We start from the raw sequence: 18114 nt of genomic DNA on the forward strand, positions 1-18114 counted from the left end.
TGCGTCCTTTCACTCCCTACCTGTTTATGCATCGGCCTAAAATCCTCTTCAACATCACCAACATGCCTGCTTCCACCACCTATTCCGGCAATGTGTTGCAGGCACCTGTTATGTAAAAAGAAACTAATCTTACGGGCGGCACAGTGGCGCAGCTGGTAGAGTTGCTGTCTCACAGTGCCAGAGACCCGAGTTCGATCTCAACCTTGGCTGCTGTCTGTGTGTGTGGAGTTTGCATGTTTTCGCTGTGCCTTTATGGGTTTCCTTCAGGTGCTCCCACATCCTAATGACATGCGGATTTGTTGGTTAATTGCCCGTAGTGGGTAGGGAGTGGATGAGAAAGTGGGATAACATAGAACAAGTGACAAAGGGTGATCGATGGTCGGCGTGGTGTCGGTGGGCCGAAGGGCCTGTTTCCATGCTGTATCGTTCAATCAAACCACATTCTCACTCTTTGGCAACCTACCGCACATGAACCCATCTAAAGAAGGGCCCTGACCCGAAACGCCACCTATCCGTGTACTCCAGAGATGCTGCCTGACCTCGTGAGTGACTCCAGCTCTTAGTGTCTTTTTTTTAAACTTGTACGTGGGTGTTATCCAGTTCCCAAATGTTACTTACTTTTGGATGTGTGGGCCACTGTGGTAATCTCTCTGCTTGCCCTCTCTGACAGGTGACGTGGAGATGGGGATTTTGGAGCGGGATGGGCAGCTGGAGGTGGAGGTGATTCAGGCCCGCGGACTCACGCCAAAACCAGGCACCAAGGCTCTGCCAGGTACGGCTCTGCTCCTCACGGTTGCCATGGTTCCCAGCCAAACGGTTCACCCCTCAGCTCTCCCACTCACCCTTGGACAGTCCTCTCTGCCCACTCGCAATCTGTCTGGTTTGGTTTAGTTTAGTTTAGTTTAGTTTAGTTTTGGGGCGGCACAGTGGCTCAGCGGTGGATTTACTGCCTTACAGCGACAGAGACCCGGGTGTGACCCTGACTACGGGTGCTGCCTGTACAGAATTTCTGCATTCTCCCTGTGACTGCGTGGGTTTTCTTCGGGTGCTCTGGTTTTCCCACAAATCCCAAAGACGTGTGGGTTTGTAGTTTAATTGGCTTCAGTTAAATTGTGAATTGTACCCACTGTGTTGGATAGTGCTAGTGTACGAGGTGAGCACTGGTTGGCAGTACAGTTACAGCAGACAGCCCCCCAAGGTCTGGTCACCAGAGGTCAGACTGGGACAATGGGGAGGGGGGACTTCCTTCTCGATGGGGTGGTGGGTGCCCATTGGAAGGTCTCTGCCAGGTCATGTTGAGCTTCTGTGAATCTCCACATCTCAGCCAGTCCCACCAATCGCCCCTGGAGCCTCATCCCTCTCCTCGATGGTCTCTGCTCCCTTCCCTCTCTGGGTGCCGATGGTCTGGGCTGGTTGTCCCACCTGCTCCTCTCCTCCTTCTTCCAGCTGCTTATATTAAACTTTACCTTCTGGAGAACGGGACTTGCATCGCAAAGAAGAAAACCAAGAGTGCACACAAGTCTCTGGACCCCTTGTACCATCAGGTCCTGGTCTTCAACGAGAGCCCACAGGGCAAGATCTTGCAGGTCAGTGCAGAGGGTCTTCACAGGCTGTTGGAGAAGCGGGGATGGAGAGGGAGCGGCCTCCACACACACGGGCACTGCTCCCCAGGTCAGGCTTAGCAGGGGGCACAGTTAATGTGCCTCCAGTCTCAACCCTATATATTAAACTTTAGTCTCCCCGTAACCTTTGACACCCGTACTAGTCAAGTAGTTGTCAGTCTTGGCTTTAAAAATACCCAAAGACATGGCCTCCATCGCCCTCGTGTGGCAATGAATTCCACAGATTCACCACCCCCTTCCCCCCCCCCCCTCTGGCTAAGGAAATTCCTCCTCTTCTGCTTTCTAAAGGTACGCCCTTTTATTCTGAGGCCGTGCCATTCAGTCCTAGACTCTCCCACTAGTGGAAACATCCTCTCCACATCCACTCTATCCAGGCCTTTTCCTATTCGGTAAGTTTCATTGAGGTCCTCCCTCAGCCGTCTCAACTCCAGCGAGTACAGGCCCATTGCCGTCAAATGCTCATCATAAGTTAACCCAATCATCCCTGGGATCATTCTCTGTAAACCTCCTCAGGACCCTCTCCAGCTCCAGCACATCCTTCCTCAAATATGGGGCCCAAAACTGCTCACAATACTGCCAATGCGCCTGAACAGTGACCTATAAAGCCTCAGCATTATATCCATGTTTTTATATTCTAGTCCTCTAAAAATAAATGCTAACATTGCATCTGCCTTCCTTACTACCGATTCAACCTGCCAGTTAACCTTTTGGGAATCCTGCACCAGCGCTCCCAATTCCCTTTGCACCTCCGATTTGTGAATACTCTCACCTTTAGGAAAATAGTCTGTGCCTTTATTCTTACTACCAAAGTTCTTTGCTTCTACTCAGTTTGCCAGTTTGCAAAAAAGCATAACTCCAGATTCGTCCCAGCTGTTATCAAGCAACTGAACCATCCTATCACCAACTAGAGGACAGTCCTGACCTACCAACTACCTCATTGGAACACTTTGGACTATCTTTAATCAAACTTTGCTGGACTTTACCTTGCACTAAACATCATTCCCCTTATCCTGTATCTGTACACTGTGGCCGACTTGTTTGTAATGTAGATTCTCGTAGGTCGTAGCCTCTGCTGACCGGTGAATTTCATTGCCTCATTGGGAAAAAAACCACAGCCGTGTATCTCTGGCTTCTTAAAGTTGTCTCCACTCCTTCTCCCCCCTTCTCCGCCCCCCCCCCCCCTCCCCCCACACTTTTAAAGGACTCACTGTGCTTTAGCCGCCTTAATTACAGCACCAACCTTCCTGTTCATCGTGGTGTGTGTCTGTATCACCTTGGCTTAGCACTGTGGGAATTTCACTCAGACAGCGCTCCCCCACTTGCCCTGTCCCCCACTTGCCTGCATAACGGGCTGGGGAAGGAAGCTGTGTGTGTGTGTGTGTGTGTGTGTGTGTGTGTGTGTGTGTGTGTGTGTGTGTGTGTGTGTGTGTGTGTGTGTGTGTGTGTGTGTGTGTGTGTGTGTGTGTGTGTGTGTGTGTGTGTGTGTGTGTGTGTGTGTGTGTGTGTGTGTGTGTGTGTGTGTGTGTGTGTGTGTGTGTGTGTGTGTGTGTGTGTGTGTGTGTGTGTGTGTGTGTGTGTGTGTGTGTGTGTTCCACTATGACAGTCGCCGTTCCTTCAGGTGACGGCCGGCAATTTGACTAAAAAATTGCCTAAGTGGGACAGGCCCATTACTGTCAAACTCGCTACCCTCCCTGGTACCACAATGCTGTGAGTTATGTGTCTGAGCTTGTCTCGGATGTCTCTTGGAAGGAAATCTTAGTGACCTTGTATTTGGCCTCATGATTTACTGGTCACTTTGAGTTAGCCAAAGCATTCTTCAAAAACATCTACTTGTTTTCCTAAGCAGGGTTTGAAATGTGGTGCTGCTAACTCCATTTTAGCTGACATAGTCTGTTTAACCCTTACATTGCAGGTGCCATGTTGGAAACTAAACTAAACTTCTCTCTTTCTTGCCCGGAAGGTGATTGTCTGGGGTAACTTTGGCAGGATGGATCGCAAGTGTTTCATGGGGGTGGCTCAGGTGCTGCTGGAAGAGTTGGACCTGTCGAGCTCGGCCGTTGGATGGTACAAGCTGTTCCCGACCTGCTCCATGGTGGAGCCGCCCTTGGCCCCGTTGCTCCGTAACGCCTCCCAGCTCTCGCTGGAGAGCACCGTCGGACCCTGCTGCGACCGCTCCTAACCACGGTGGGTTCCTTGCCAGCCTTTCGTTTCCTGCCATGCCAGAAGGCAGTCAGGGCTCCTCATGGGCAGAGGGCTCGTTGCTGCCGCAGAGTGCATGCTTGACTTGGTCCACTTCCCCGGAGCCCCTTTTGGTCAAAGGGTGACCCTGAGGCCGGCAATGGCGGCACGGTGGGGGATGAGGTGAATGATGATCGGCGCCTGGCACCGTGCCCGCAAGGACCAGCTGTAGTTGCATTCCTCTGCTCCACGTTCACCTCCAATCACGGTCCGTTTGTTTTTTGCCCAACTTGTGGCATCTCATCATCTCCTCCGCACACCAAGTGTGGACTCCATCAACCTTCCACCCTCAGATGACATCTGTAGAGCAGGTACCATCGTTCCATCAACAAGTGTACCTTCAGCCACCCACTGTCATTGGAAGAGTCCACTTCATTGGAAAGCGATTTGAGTAAAGTGTTTTGATCGCCTGTGTCGGAGACCGGGTGGCGTCCAGAGTCTAGAGTTGAATGTCAACCCTGTTCACCAGAACATGCCTGAAATCTTGCCGTGTCAGTATTTACTTGGGTAAACAATAATTAGCATCTTCGCTCCTGGAATGATATTCCAGAGAGCTGGAAAAAACACAAAGGTATCCATAGGTGTTTTGTCATCGATGTTCCATCGGTCAACATTTTTAGTTATCTCAGCACCTAATTCCACAGAGGACACTTGACACTTTGATATCATTAGAGTTTACATAAATAAGTAAATAAGATGTAGTTTTCAGTGTTAGTTTAACCTATTTCATAACTTAATGCACTGGTATAAAAAAAAAACAGAATGGCATTTTTTTGGCAATAATATGTCTTGAGAAACAGGAAGAGTGCCGCATTGTCAGAGAGAGTGGTCTCAGGGATGGTGACTGGTATCACATCCGGGAGTTTATTGAAGACAGAGAGTGGAAAGAAACAAGTGGAGGGACTTTGTACAATATTGAAGTAGCACAAAGATGTGTACTAAAAAAATCTACAAAAAAAAAAAAAATTGAAATTCTCCTTAATTACAGCAATTTGAAAGTTTTCAGCATTCTCTGTATATTGAGAGAGGGTGCAGTAGTTTATAGTTTGTAGCATGCAAGGGCAGTGACAGTAGATTAAGGCTATTGGGTACAGCATAGACCGAGTGTTTAGAACTGTGCCAATCTTATCCTTGTCTGCTGAGAATGCAGATGAGGTACAATGTTGGCGGTTCAGGATGGGAGGAAAAGCTTGAATCTAATTGATGAGGAAGTCTCATTAAAATCTCAATTTGTGTTCCGTTAAATTTTGCTTTGAAATCTTCAGAAGGGACTTTGAAACCAAGGCCCTATCCAACCTCAATCTTCAAAGTTTCCATTTAAATCGGGCTATTCTTAAGAGTTTGCATTGCATTTATTTGCTACATATCTGATTCTAAAATTAGTTAAATAAACACATGCTTTGGATCAATTTATGTATCTGGCTTCAAATAAGCCTTCAAATAAAATAACTATCCACAATTCCATATAAAATCTAAATTTATTTGGAGTAGTTATGACAGATGAATTTATCAACTACACTAAATCCTTTAAACAACAAATATCATAGGCTATTTCTTCCAAGCCAATATTTCTATATCTAGAACAGTTCTTTCACAGGCTTAGTTGAGTAGTTGCAATGCCTGTTATTAATTAATATTACCATATTGCTCTTAAAGAAATTTCAGATTATTCTAGTATTTGCGCTCGAAATTATTTCCCAGTAACTTAGAGAGGGAAGTGTTATTGTTTGAGGAAGTACTGGAAAGTAAGACTAAGAGTTTTGGGATCAATTCACTAAGTTTTTATATGTTACTGTCACAATAGATATAAATAAATTAGATTAACTTGGCAAAGAGTTAGCCGTATGCATGTTTGGGTGCGTGTTAGCCTTGTAGTGACTTTAAACAAAGCACATTTCTTAAATTTCAGACACTTGTAGGTGTTTTAATGGCATAGCGGGTGGTAGATACCAAATATGCCTCACATGTAGCAATAGAGGAGGAACAGGTCACATTCAGTGTGGTAGGAAATTTATTCTCAATAAATGTTGAAAATGTGAGAAATGTTATTTAAAACGTAGGCATACTCTGCAGTTAATAAAACCTGGGTCCAGAATTACTACAAAACCACAAGCAGTTTTGTTTATAAAAACGGAGACAATGTTATAAAAGGGGGTGATATAAAATTCATTAAGAGCAATATTGTTTTCTTAGTTTTGTTCCTGATTTGTAAAGACTGCTGGTGGTTTTATATAGAAAATATCATAATAATTTTGAACCCTCAATTTTTAGTTTTGAACGTTTGGAACTATTAGTCGTAGCGTGCAGAGAGTTTTCTGGATGGAGTTTGAGTTGTTTGACTGGGATCAGTGGTGAAATATACAGTTGACCTGGGCCACATTCCGTCACTAAAACCATTTCCAACATAACGTGCATTGGGGTGTCTTCAGCATCCAGCATTCCATTCTATTCAACCTGGAAGCAAAGTCTGCTTGGGCAGATGGACGGCAGTCACCATTTAGTGCCACTGAGTCACCCTAGTGTGACGCGACATCTAGTTGCAGTTGAAGGGCGGAGGCCCAGGCGGGAAACATCACGAGTATAATATCCTGCTAGATTGCTTCACATCTGGACTGCTATTCTTCCATTTAAATTTCACTTCATTTGGTGTCTAAATACACTCCCATTGTTCGCCAGCACCATATCTCTCCCCACATGTCCCTGTGAACGTTGTCCCATTCTGGTCTACTCCATCTCTCTAATTTCGCATCCCAAGTCAGTTGCCCTTTTTTCCAGAGTGCTCGGGTTCCTTCAGTAACTCTCCTTCGGTCTTTGTTTCCTCCCGTACCCCCAGGCTCTACACCGGGATAAGCCTTTCACTCTGTGTCGCTGCTTTCTCCCTCTTTGCTTCTTTAAGAGGATGGATAGAGGCCATTTGGCCATTCAGTCTATTCTATCCCTGCACAAGATCAATCTTTACCCCCCTACCCTCCCTCCCCGTCCTCTCCCCATTGATCTGTAGTTAGTTCCATCATGAGAATGGTAGACCACTTCCTTTACCTTTCAACAAGATCATGTCATGAGATCATAAGATCATGAGATTCATCCCAGAATTGCCCCAGTGAATCTCCCCTGCACTGTTTCCACTGAAAACATTTATGTTCATAATTACAGAGACCAAATTAAACACATTACTCCAGAAGTGATCCCATTTGCCCCAGTAAAGTTGCAACTAAAACTCCCTGGTTATACACTGCACACTCCTTGCAATAAAAGCCAACATTGCATCTGCCGTTGTAGCTGTACCTATAAGCAGTCTGTGCTTCATGCACTGACACCCTATGTACCACAACATGGTGTGGTCCCACTCCATTTAAATTATTTTTCCTTGTTCATTCTTCCATCTGGAGTTTATATTTTTGCACTTTGCATTTTTTCACTTTGTACACTCGCTAAATCTGCCATCATGGGAACATCTTGTCCACACAACTTGCTAAACACACCTAAGGCCACAAAATGCTGGAGTAACTCAGCGGCTCTTGCAGCATCTCTGGAGAACATGGAAAGGTGATGTTTCAGGTCAAGACACTTCCTCAGACCATTCTGAGGAAGGGTCTCAACCTGAAACGTCACCTATCCATGTTCTCATGCTGCCTGACCTGTTGAGTTACTCTAGCACTTTGTAACCTTTTGTGTATTAACCAGCATCTGCAGTTCCATGTTTCTACACTGCTAAACCATCTATATTTGAACCTTCTTCAAATCTGCTTTCACTTGGTCCCTTCATCTATGTCATTGTAACAGAATATGTGGGCTGACGGGCCTGTTTCCATGCTGTGTGTCTAAGCTAAACTAAACAACATCAGATGTGTCCTGTCTACACCGGTTTGATGCCCTCTGGGTATAGCTCACCTTTCTAGGACTTCCTCTGCAATGAAAGGCGTTCCCATTATTCGACATCCCCCAGCCGTCCTGCCTCAGGCAATTTTACCCCCACCTGGAGCTACGATATCAAAACATCTTGCTTTACAAATTCCCCAAAGGATCTTTCAGCTCCAGTCAAGCAGGCTTCCAGCTGCTCTCTGTTAAAGCTGAGAAATCATTCCGATTTGTTGGGGTTTTGGAGTCTTGTCCATCTTGGATTCCCCCCAAGAAATGATGATGGAAAGCCCAGGAGCATGGAGAGAGACGGGGGCATGTCTGGCAGGAAGCTCCTCCATCTCTGCAGCGCATTAATGGATATAGCAACTGGGGTAGAAAGGCGATAAGGTGGAATTTCTTTAGTCAGAGCGTGGTGAATCTGTGGAGTTCATTGCCACAGATGGCTGTGGTGGCCAAGTGAATGGATATTTTTAAAGTGGAGATTGACAGATTCTTGATTAGTAAGGGCTTCAGGGGTTAGGGGGAGAAGTTAGGAGAATGGGGTTGAGAAGGAAAGATAGATCAGCCATGATTGAATGGCGGAGTAGACTTGTTGGGCCAAATGGCCTAGTTCTGCTCCTAGAACTTATGAACGTTATCCAGGTTCCCAACCCGAAACATCACCAGTCCATGTTTTCCAGAGATGCTGCCTGACCCGCTGAGTGACACCAGCACTTTGTATCCTTTAGTGTAAACGAGCATCTACTCTGATTATTGATGTTCATCAAGATCCCCATCATAAAAGCTTCCTCTGTTAATACAGATATGTATATGTGCCTGTTTGAAGGACTGATCGGCCATGGTCAAATGGACTTGCAGGGGCTTGTAGTTTCTCAGTGTGGTTTCCAAAGCTGTGCCAATCATTTCCAGAGCAGATGGGATGCACGAGAAAGGGAGGATGCATGGAAAATGACGGCGGGATGCAAGAGCAATGCAACGGGATGCAGGAGCAGTGTATTGATATGTGTTGGCTCACTGAGCGCAGGAGGAACGGCAGTTTCAGAGCAGGACGCTTGGAAAACGTTGGCGGGATGCGTCAAAACCGGAACAGCGCATGGGAAAAAATGTGATACAAGGAAAATGTTGGCGGGATGCATGAGGATCGGAATGGTGCATGGGGGGGATAGTTGCAGGCTGCATTGGCCAGTTCTGAGCCGCATTACTGCACGCTTGCAACAATAAACAGGAGACCCAAGGTTGCCGTTGCAGACAAGGCTGGAATTCAGCCAGCAATGGGTCTTCAGAGGAAGCCGCCTTTGTCGGCTTTACTTGAGCATGGTTCAGAGTGAGGGCCAGGTAATCGAAAACATCATCAGACCTTGGTCCCCATGAGTTCACCATGCTCTTCCACTTGACAAAGAGGAGCTGCAAAGGGCTGAGCTACCAGCTCAACCAGCTTGCAAAGGGCTAAGGTACCAGCTCGCCCAGCAGCGACTAATTTAGCAAATGCTAGATTTACTAGGGTTTTTTCAGGGTACCTTGCATGTGACACCTTCTCACACTTGACAGCAAGGACTGCTAGTTTGACCAGTTTATTGATGACCCCGTGATCTCTGGTCAAACCCTGATGGCACTGTCCATCAATGACTCAGTTATAACTATTGCAAGTGTTTTGCACGAAAGGAACCACACTGAGAAATGATCGCTGCACACCATGGTCACTCATCAGAGTGTCATTGGCTTTCACTGACATACTCTACCCAACCCTGAGCTTAGTATAATGCAAGAGAGCGAAAGTTTAAAAAAAAATGTAGTCACCATAAATCTAAAATAAAATCAGGGCAGCACAGTGTCAGAGATCCCGGTTCGATCCTGACCTCAGGTGTGTGTGTGTGTGTGTGTGTGTGTGTGTGCCCTGACCTGTGTGTGTGTGTGTGTGTGTGTGTGTGTGTGTGTGTGTGTGTGTGTGTGTGTGTGTGTGTGTGTGTGTGTGTGTGTGTGTGTGTGTGTGTGTGTGTGTGTGTGTGTGTGTGGTGTGTGTGTGTGTGTGTGTGTGTGTGTGTGTGTGTGTGTGTGTGTGTTCCTCCCACATCCCAAATGCGTGCAGGTTTATAGCTTAATTGGCCCTCTGTAAATTGCCCCGTGTGTACGGAATGGATGAGAAAGTGAGATAACATAGAACTAGTGTGAACGGGTGGTCGATGGTCAGCGTGGAGTTGATGGGCCGAAAGGCCTGTTCTCATGCTGTATCTCCGAACCAAACTAACCTCAAAGCAATTGCTGGAAATATTCAGTAGATCAGGCTGCATATGTGGAGAGTGAAACAGAATTACATTTAGATGAAGGGTCTTTGCCCTGTTAAGTTAACCGTTTCTCTTTCCACGGATGTGAATTTACCCTGCAAAAGAAATATCATTTCCTATGTTCATTATTCCAGTGGTAAAACGGCTGGAGTTTTGAGCTGGTACTCAAAATGCCTGCATCAATGATCTGGAGGCATTAGTTCGAAACCAAATAACTTAAAATCAAATAACTAAATCAATGTGGAATGAGTTCATGTTCATAAATCGTAGGAGCAGAATTAGGCCATTGGGCCCATTGAGTCTTCTCCGCCATTCAATTATGGCTGATCTATCTTTCCCTCTGAACCCCATTCTCCTGCCTTCTCCCCGTAACCTTTGACGCACTCACTAATCAAGAATCTGTCAATCTCTGTTTTAAAAATACCCAATGATTTGGCCTCCACCACAGTCTGTGGCAATGAATTCTGCAGATTCACCACCCTCTGGCTAAAGAAATTCCTTTTTAAGGGCACGTCCTTTTATTCTGAGAGATGAAATGAGAAATGAACGGCCAACATCAGCAGTGGTGACCACAAAGAGACCAAACCTTCACTAACGCCCTTCAGTCGAACTCTTCAATCTGACCTTTGTATGACCTCACGGGCACAACAGTGAGACCTGCCCAGCCCCTTCAAATAGCCTCGCAAACAGCGGTGTAAACAACGTCATTCTTGTACGGATTGTGCTGGCTGTTTTCTTACTGGTGTGGATCGTCAGTTTATCTTCTCTGCTGTGGAAATAAGGAACTGCAGATGTCGGCTTACCAACCAATTCTTAATCCTAAACAATCCCAGCATCCTAAAACAACCCTAAGCATCCTAAACAATTCACACGTCGTCAATCCTCTATCTAGACACTCTGGAACTCTCTAATCCTTATGTCTTATAATCATTATCATAATCATTATGTTTCATCTCTGGCCTCTGTCCAACCATCTGTCTATCACTCCCTCCCCCTCTCGTCTGTGTTCACCTATGACCTCCCATGCTTTGTCCATTTTGGCCACTCCTCCTGTAACCTGCCATGCTTTGTGTTGTTTCCCACCCCTGTAATCAGTCTGGAGAAGGGTCGCAACCCAAAATGTCACCTTTCAATGATCTCCAATGAGGCTACCTGACCTGTTGAGCTATTCCAGCATTTTGTGACTTCTCCGCTGCTTTGAAGGGCGATTGAGGATGTCCATTAAATGTATCCTTGCTGATGCCACCTGCATCGCGTAGACCAGTTACTAGAGGGAGGGAGAATATCATTGTACTGGTGTAGCAACCTCATTACAAGCCTGACATGGATTATGTAGCAGTTTGGTGCGATAGGCTTGGAGAAGATGCTTCCACGTATGAGCAGACCAGAACAAAGTATCATAAATATCTATCAAAAAGTACAACCAACCCCTCAAGGAATTCACAGACGTGGGATGTGGAGAGAGTGGTTGAGGTGGAAGCAACATTTACAAGGAAGTTGAGTAAGGGAAATGGAACCAAAGGATGTGGGGATGGGTGGGAGGATGCTGGTGGGAGCAGTGGTGTGGACACCATGACCACGATGGAGACACAAGGACCTGCAGATGTAGGAATCTTGAGCAAAACACAAAGTACTGGAGAATCTCAGCGGGTCAGGCAGCATTTGTGGAGGGAATGGAGAATTCATTCTGAAGAGGGGACACAGCCGAAACATCGCCTGTCCATTCCCTCCACAGTTGCTGACTGACCTGCTGCATTCCCCCAGCACTTTGTGTTTCATTTCTTACATAGTTATTGCACAAATTATTAACCAAATGCATTTCACCTCCCATTGATCCGTGGAAGGAATCATTGGGAACCCTTCAGAAGCAACTCCCAATGAAGGGCATCTAATGTGGCCATCCGTGGAGGGCACAGTGCCTCCCGTTGGCGGTGAACATCAAACAGTCAGGAAGCTATGGCTTTAATCTCCCGGAGGAACGTCTCCTTCCTCCAGATAAAATGAACCAGGATCGAGATGTCGCAAATTGCAAGTTGCTATTGCACAGGGAGCTCAGCACTGACTCAAGGGCTGGTTGTCCAAATTTGCTTGATGGTTCTAGACACTAAGATAATCTAGCATGGGGAAGGGAAGATAGTGCAGGGAAAGGGTGCTGAGGTAAAAAGATCACCTATGTTCTTACTGAAAGGTGGGGCAGGCACGAGGGGCCCAAAGGATCCTCTCTGCTCCTGTTTCTTAACTTCCTTCAATGGAGCTGGTCCTGTCAATGTGTGGTAACCAGTTACTCTCAACCAATCTTAACCAAGGTTAATGAAGGCACGGTGAGACAAGTTAGTTGTCTCTGCCCCAGTGTTGGCAATGACCTCAAGGAGACTGGGTGATGCGCATGTAGATAATGCAGATGTTCGGGGCCAGATTGGGGCATGTTGTGGGAATCTTTGCAATAAGGATGGCTGCACAGCTCTTGGAGGCCCACACAAACATCAGTGGTTCAGCTTGGAGTGAAACGCTTCCAATTTGCAATAAAGCATTCTTCTCAGTAATGTCTTTTGATTGAAGAAGCAGAACAGACCGCTTTAGCATCCTCCATTAGATCATCTCCCCCAACACAGAAAAGAATGTGTCGTGTTTTGACAGAATATTTTAATAAAGAACAATGCTATGTCTTCATAATGTTTAATCCACCCGCCCTTCTCCACACACTCTGTGTTTATCGTTGACAAGTTGAGTTCTGTGATTTCTTGCCATGTCTGTTTGTCTGTTTGCATCAGTCTCCACATTGCCCAGTCCCCCCCTTCACCCACGTAACACGCATTGAGAGATTTGGCTAAACACTGAGATTGATGCACAACTCTGTGTGGGTAGGTCCGATTACTCCTGTGGGCGTGTGTGTGTCAGAGGTTCAGCGAACAACAGTCACTCAACTTCACTCCTGGATCCCACGTGAGTTTAAGTGACGGACAGTATTAGCTCCGTTTAATGTCATTGTTTAAACCGAATAAGAAGCTTTCCTGACAAATAACTTTGGTGTGAAGGTTTTATTTAGTTCAGGAATTTGTTGCCTCAAGGCATTTTACAGCTATTTGTAAAAATGGAAAACAAAGTGTTTAACCGAACTGAATATTTTACAAAATAAACTGAATGATTAAACTTTGCCGAAGTTCTTGCATTATTTGCGATTGCACAAAACTTGGTTAATCAGCGTGAGAAGTTCTTCATATTATTTCAGGCACTCACACCAATGATTTAGTGAGGGAGCCTGACACTGTGGGAGGGGCAGTACTGAGGGAGTGCCGCACTGTGTGTGTGTGGGGGGGGGAGGGGGAGGGAGAGGGGCAGTGCTGAGGGAATGTTGCACTGTTTTTTAATTATTATTTTTTATTATACATATGCTTTCATTCAGAAAATAAAAATAAACATACAGAGTATTAACACGACCAAACACTACCTATATTGACAGTTTACAAACAAACGGTCATCAGATTCATATATCGGCAACTTTATCAACAATACACTCGACTTCCTGCGGCGACCAGCGTTCACGGAGGGCCTCCAAAGTCCTGGTGGACACCGTGTGTTCCCGCTCCAGGGACACGGGGCACGGATGTAGGCCCGGATAAGCGGCAGGCGGCCGACCGTGGTGATGTTGTCGACTACCCGCTGCCTGGACCCACGAATGGCCATCTTGGCCAACACAGGAGCAGACCGACAGAGAGACCCCCCCTCCCTCCCGACCCTCCCCCCTCTGTACCGGGTGCCCTCATATCAGGTGCGTGGAGGCTAAAATGTAGCCAATACTTGAGGAGCAGTCCCTTCAAATAGTCGACCAGGGGCTGCAGCCTCTCACGCTGCATGTAGACGTGGAACATCCTCGCCGCAGAAGTGACAGGTTGCTGGCGAGCGTGAACCGGCTCAAGTACCTGTTACAGGCCACAGCCACGTGCACTACTCTCCACCCTGGGTCCCTGATGTAAAGGGGGAGGACTCCCTTATGGAGAGACCTCCACTGGGGACCGCTCCCGCCGTCAGATGGTAACACGGATCGCCAGGGCGTGCCAAGGCGGAGGACGAGGATGTGTAGAGTGTGCAGGAGCAGCCTGTACAGTACGCGCCTATCAACGTCACGGAACGGCACGCTGGGCATCTCGGAAATGTTGCGTGGGGCCGGCTCTCGGGAAGGGACCTGGGCGAAGGTCCTATGAGCAATTCCAACAGAGCGGAGGTAAGCTCGGCTGGAATCGCTCCAAGCACATGCCTCTACAGGCCACCCTCACAGCCACAACACCCCCCTCCAGGTGTTGTGAGGGAGTGCTGCACTGTGGGGGAGACATTTCTGAGGGAGATCTGTGAGCATTTAAGACAAAGTGGAGACACAAGGAACTGCAGAAATCTTGAGCAAAATACAAAGTGCTGGATGAACTCAGTGGGTCAGGCCGCATCTCTGGAGGGAACGGATAGATGACGGCTCAGGTTGGGACCCTTGAAGAAAGTAATTTCCAGGGCATTGTGCAAAGAATGGGTGATTAGAATTGATGACATCACTTTCTCAGAAGCCAGTGTTCAACTCAAATGACCCTCCGGTGAACGCTATGGGGTCATACCACCCAGAAACAGGCCCTTCGACCCAACTTATCCGTGCCGACCAAGATGCCTCTACCGTGCTAGTGCGATTTGCCTGGGTTTGGCCCATATCCTCCTAAACCTATCCTATCAGTGTACCTGTCCAAATGTCTTTTAAATGCTCTTGTTGTACATGCCTCAACTACCTCCTCTGTAACTCATTTTCCATATATCCACTGTTTTCTGTATGAAAAAGTTGCCCCTCAGGTTCCTCTTTCCCCACTCACCTTAAACCTATGTTCTCTGGTTCTTGATTCGCCTACTGTCTAAAAGACTTTTATGCATCCACCATATCTATTCCCCTATTTTATACACCTCTATTGGTTCACCCCTCATACACTTCATGGGCCGAATGGCCTAGGTCTGCTCTTATGACATGAACATTAACCTGGGCTTTTCATTGATATGATAAATCCCCCGCCCCCTGGTGAATCTGCCTGACCCTTCTCTGGGAACTTCACATCCTTCCTATTGGACAGGACTGGCCACACTCATTAGGGATAGACGCCTCTCCCTCGCCCACTGCTCCCTCTGAGACCCCCCCCCATGATTGAACCCCTGTCTTTCGAGATGGAGATCAGGGCCTGATTAAGCCAGCCTTTGCTGGAGAGCTGTGGTGGGCCTGCGAGAGAGAAGAGGAGCAGAGAAACAGTGGTGATGTGATGACTCATCAAGCCTCTTTGCTTGCACACACAAAAATGATCATTACTGGGGATTTAATTTGCACAAATGTATTTCAGGGCCTCGACGCTGGCCAATTCCTGATGTAGATGTTTAATACAGTGGGAGAAGTGGGGAGAGAATGCTGAGCAGGCAAAGTGTGAACAAACCATGTTCACGAGCCAGGAGCCGTAACACTTTGTCATCGCACCTTGTGGATAGAATCAATCAGGCTGGTCTTTCTGGGTCAAAGATGGTTAAGAGACATAGAATCATACAGTGTGGAAACAAGGCCTTCAGCCCAACTTACCCACGCTGGCCAATATACCCCGTCTACACTTGTCTCACCTTGCATTTGACCTTTGAAACCTATCCTATCCAGGTACCTGTCTAAATAACGAGGGAAATGGAAAGGCCAGAGGGACATCCATGTACCTGTCTTTCAAACACTAATATTGTACCTGCCTTAACTGCCTCCTCTGGCAGCTCATTCCATGCACCCACCACCCTCTGTGTGCAAACGTTGCTCCTCAGGTTCGTAATAAATCTTGTCCCTCTCACATAAAACATATGTCATCTGGTTCTTGATTCCCTTACTCTGGGTAAAAGCATTCACCCTAACTAGGCCCCTCATGATTTTATACACTTCTATAAGATCAGCCCTCAAACTCCAGCACTCCAGGGAATAAAGTCCTAGCCTGCCCAACCTCTCTCAGTAGCTCAGCCCCTCGAGTCCTGGCAACATCCTTGGAAACTCAGTGCTCCAACCTGCTTTAATTTCTATGCCCTGCCTCCAAACAAAAGTGGAGGTCTGCTGAAATAATGAAAACAGGGCTGTACGTGTGTCCCAGGTGAGGTGTCATGAGGAATATGTGTTTATCATCAAACTCACACCTCCACTTTTGATTTTGTGATCCCAGCCACTTATTCCCAGATTTTAATTTTAATTCAAAATCATACGTTGACAATGAAGGGATTTGAACTCACAACCTTCAGATTTGTTGGCTTGTTCGCAAAGGCATAGACTCACAGAGATACAAGGAAGTGCTGATTCACAAAAAAATATTCCAAGTGCTGGAGTAACTCAGCACAGTGATCCGGTCTGACCAGCATTTATCTTAGAATCATAGAGCTATGTCCTAGTGTGTAGGATAGTGTTAGTGTGAATGGGTGATTGCTGGTTGGCCGAATGACCTTTATCCACGCTGCAATTCTAAACTAAACTAAATTACAGCACAGAAATAGGGCCTTCGGCCCATCACGTACATGCTAACCTTTTTGCCCATCTTAACTAGTCCCATTTGCCTGCATTCGGGTTGAATCCTTCCAAACCTTGCCTGATTAAGTGCCTCTTAAGCACAGTAATTATATCTGACTCCAGCATATCCTCTGGCAGCCAGTTACCGCACTCTCTCACAGCTCCGGGTGACGAGCCAGTTCCATCCATTGTTACTCCCACCTACAGTCTGAGCCCAATAGCTCCTCACAGTTTACACTTACAAAGCCTTGAAGTTATCTTCTGTTAAAAATATAAATCTGCATTAAAACTGCTGGCAGAGGAAGATTATGCAATTGTACACTCATTGCAATAAGGTGTAATGGAACAGTGCAGCACAGGAGCAGGCCATTCGGCCCACAATGTCCGGCCTGAACACAATGCCAAGTTAAACTAATCTCTGCCTGTTTGTGATCCATTTCCATGTGCCTGTCCAAAATCATTAGTCAGCACAGGGATCATACTCCGACCTTCCCTCTTCTCCCTCCCCAGGAGACTGATGAAAGTCGGCATGTCTCCAGTAACTCTTGCAAACTTCTACAGATGCACCATAGAAAGCGTACTGCTGAGTTACACCACAGCTTGATTTGGGAACAGCTCTGCCCAAGACTGCAAGAAATTTCAGAGGGTTGTAGATGTAGCTCAGTCCATCACACAGACCAGACTCCTCACCATTGGATCTGTCGACACTTCACGTTGCCTTGGAAAAGCAGCCAACATAATCAAAGACTTGTCCTGCCCAGTCAACCCTTCTTGTCCCGATTCCCGCCTGGCTGAAGGAACAGAAGCTTGAAAGCGCGCATCACCAGAATCAGGAGCAGCTTCTTCCCCTCTGTTATCAGGCTTCTGAACGGCCCTTCCACAAACTAGAGTACTGTCCAATTCACCTCTACACGATTGTGGACATTGGACTTTGTCTCTGGAACTGGTGCGCTACAATGCTGAGAATTATATTCTGCACCCTGTCACTTCTCGCTTGCTCTACCTATTGTACTTGAGTTTGACTTGATTGTATTTGTGTATGGTATTATCTGATCCGTTGGCACAGCGTGGGCTCATGTTGTCGACCTCCCTGTGGTGAGCCCTGTCATCTGACCTCAGTCCTGCCGACGACAACAAACGGAGACAGCAGCAGTGCCGCAGCTTGGCGCCAACCCGGAGCATGTGCCCGTTTTAGGGCGGGCACCTACGGATGTCGAACTGGATGGCATCACCCTGCTGCAGACTTCTGCTGCCTCAAACGCAAGAAGAAGAAGAAGAAGAAGAAGAAGGGATAGCGTGCAAGACAATGATATTCACTGTACCTCAGTACACATGACAATAATAAACCTAAACATAAACCCCCTGGGGAATGGACATCCTAGGCAAAACCTATCCTTAATTGCCCCCAAAGTGAATTAGAGGGCAGCTGCAGATGAGCATATTGTGTGAGTCTGGAGTTACAAGCAGGCCAGCTAGTAGTCACGCAGAGGGGATTTTAAAACAATTAGTATTTTTATGGTCCCCATTACTGTAATTAGCTTTCCCATTCAGATTTATTTGATTCACTTAATTT

At 46.8% G+C, this 18114-nt stretch overlaps 1 protein-coding gene across 1 annotated transcript in view; it reads left to right on the forward strand.

Annotated features, from left to right (window-relative positions):
• The window catches only part of rims4 (regulating synaptic membrane exocytosis 4), a 45833-nt gene extending 38423 nt beyond the window's left edge, over positions 1–7410 (forward strand). The window contains exons 4-6 of the mRNA XM_055652338.1: positions 671–772; positions 1447–1586; positions 3583–7410. Of these exons, the coding sequence (XP_055508313.1) occupies positions 671–772; positions 1447–1586; positions 3583–3801 (461 nt within the window). The 3' untranslated portion in view covers positions 3802–7410. The remainder of the gene's footprint in view (positions 1–670; positions 773–1446; positions 1587–3582) is intronic.
• Positions 7411–18114: the final 10704 nt, after the last annotated feature.

This window comes from Leucoraja erinacea, chromosome 21, assembly GCF_028641065.1.
Source record: "Leucoraja erinacea ecotype New England chromosome 21, Leri_hhj_1, whole genome shotgun sequence".
In the NCBI taxonomy this organism is placed as follows: domain Eukaryota; kingdom Metazoa; phylum Chordata; class Chondrichthyes; order Rajiformes; family Rajidae; genus Leucoraja; species Leucoraja erinaceus.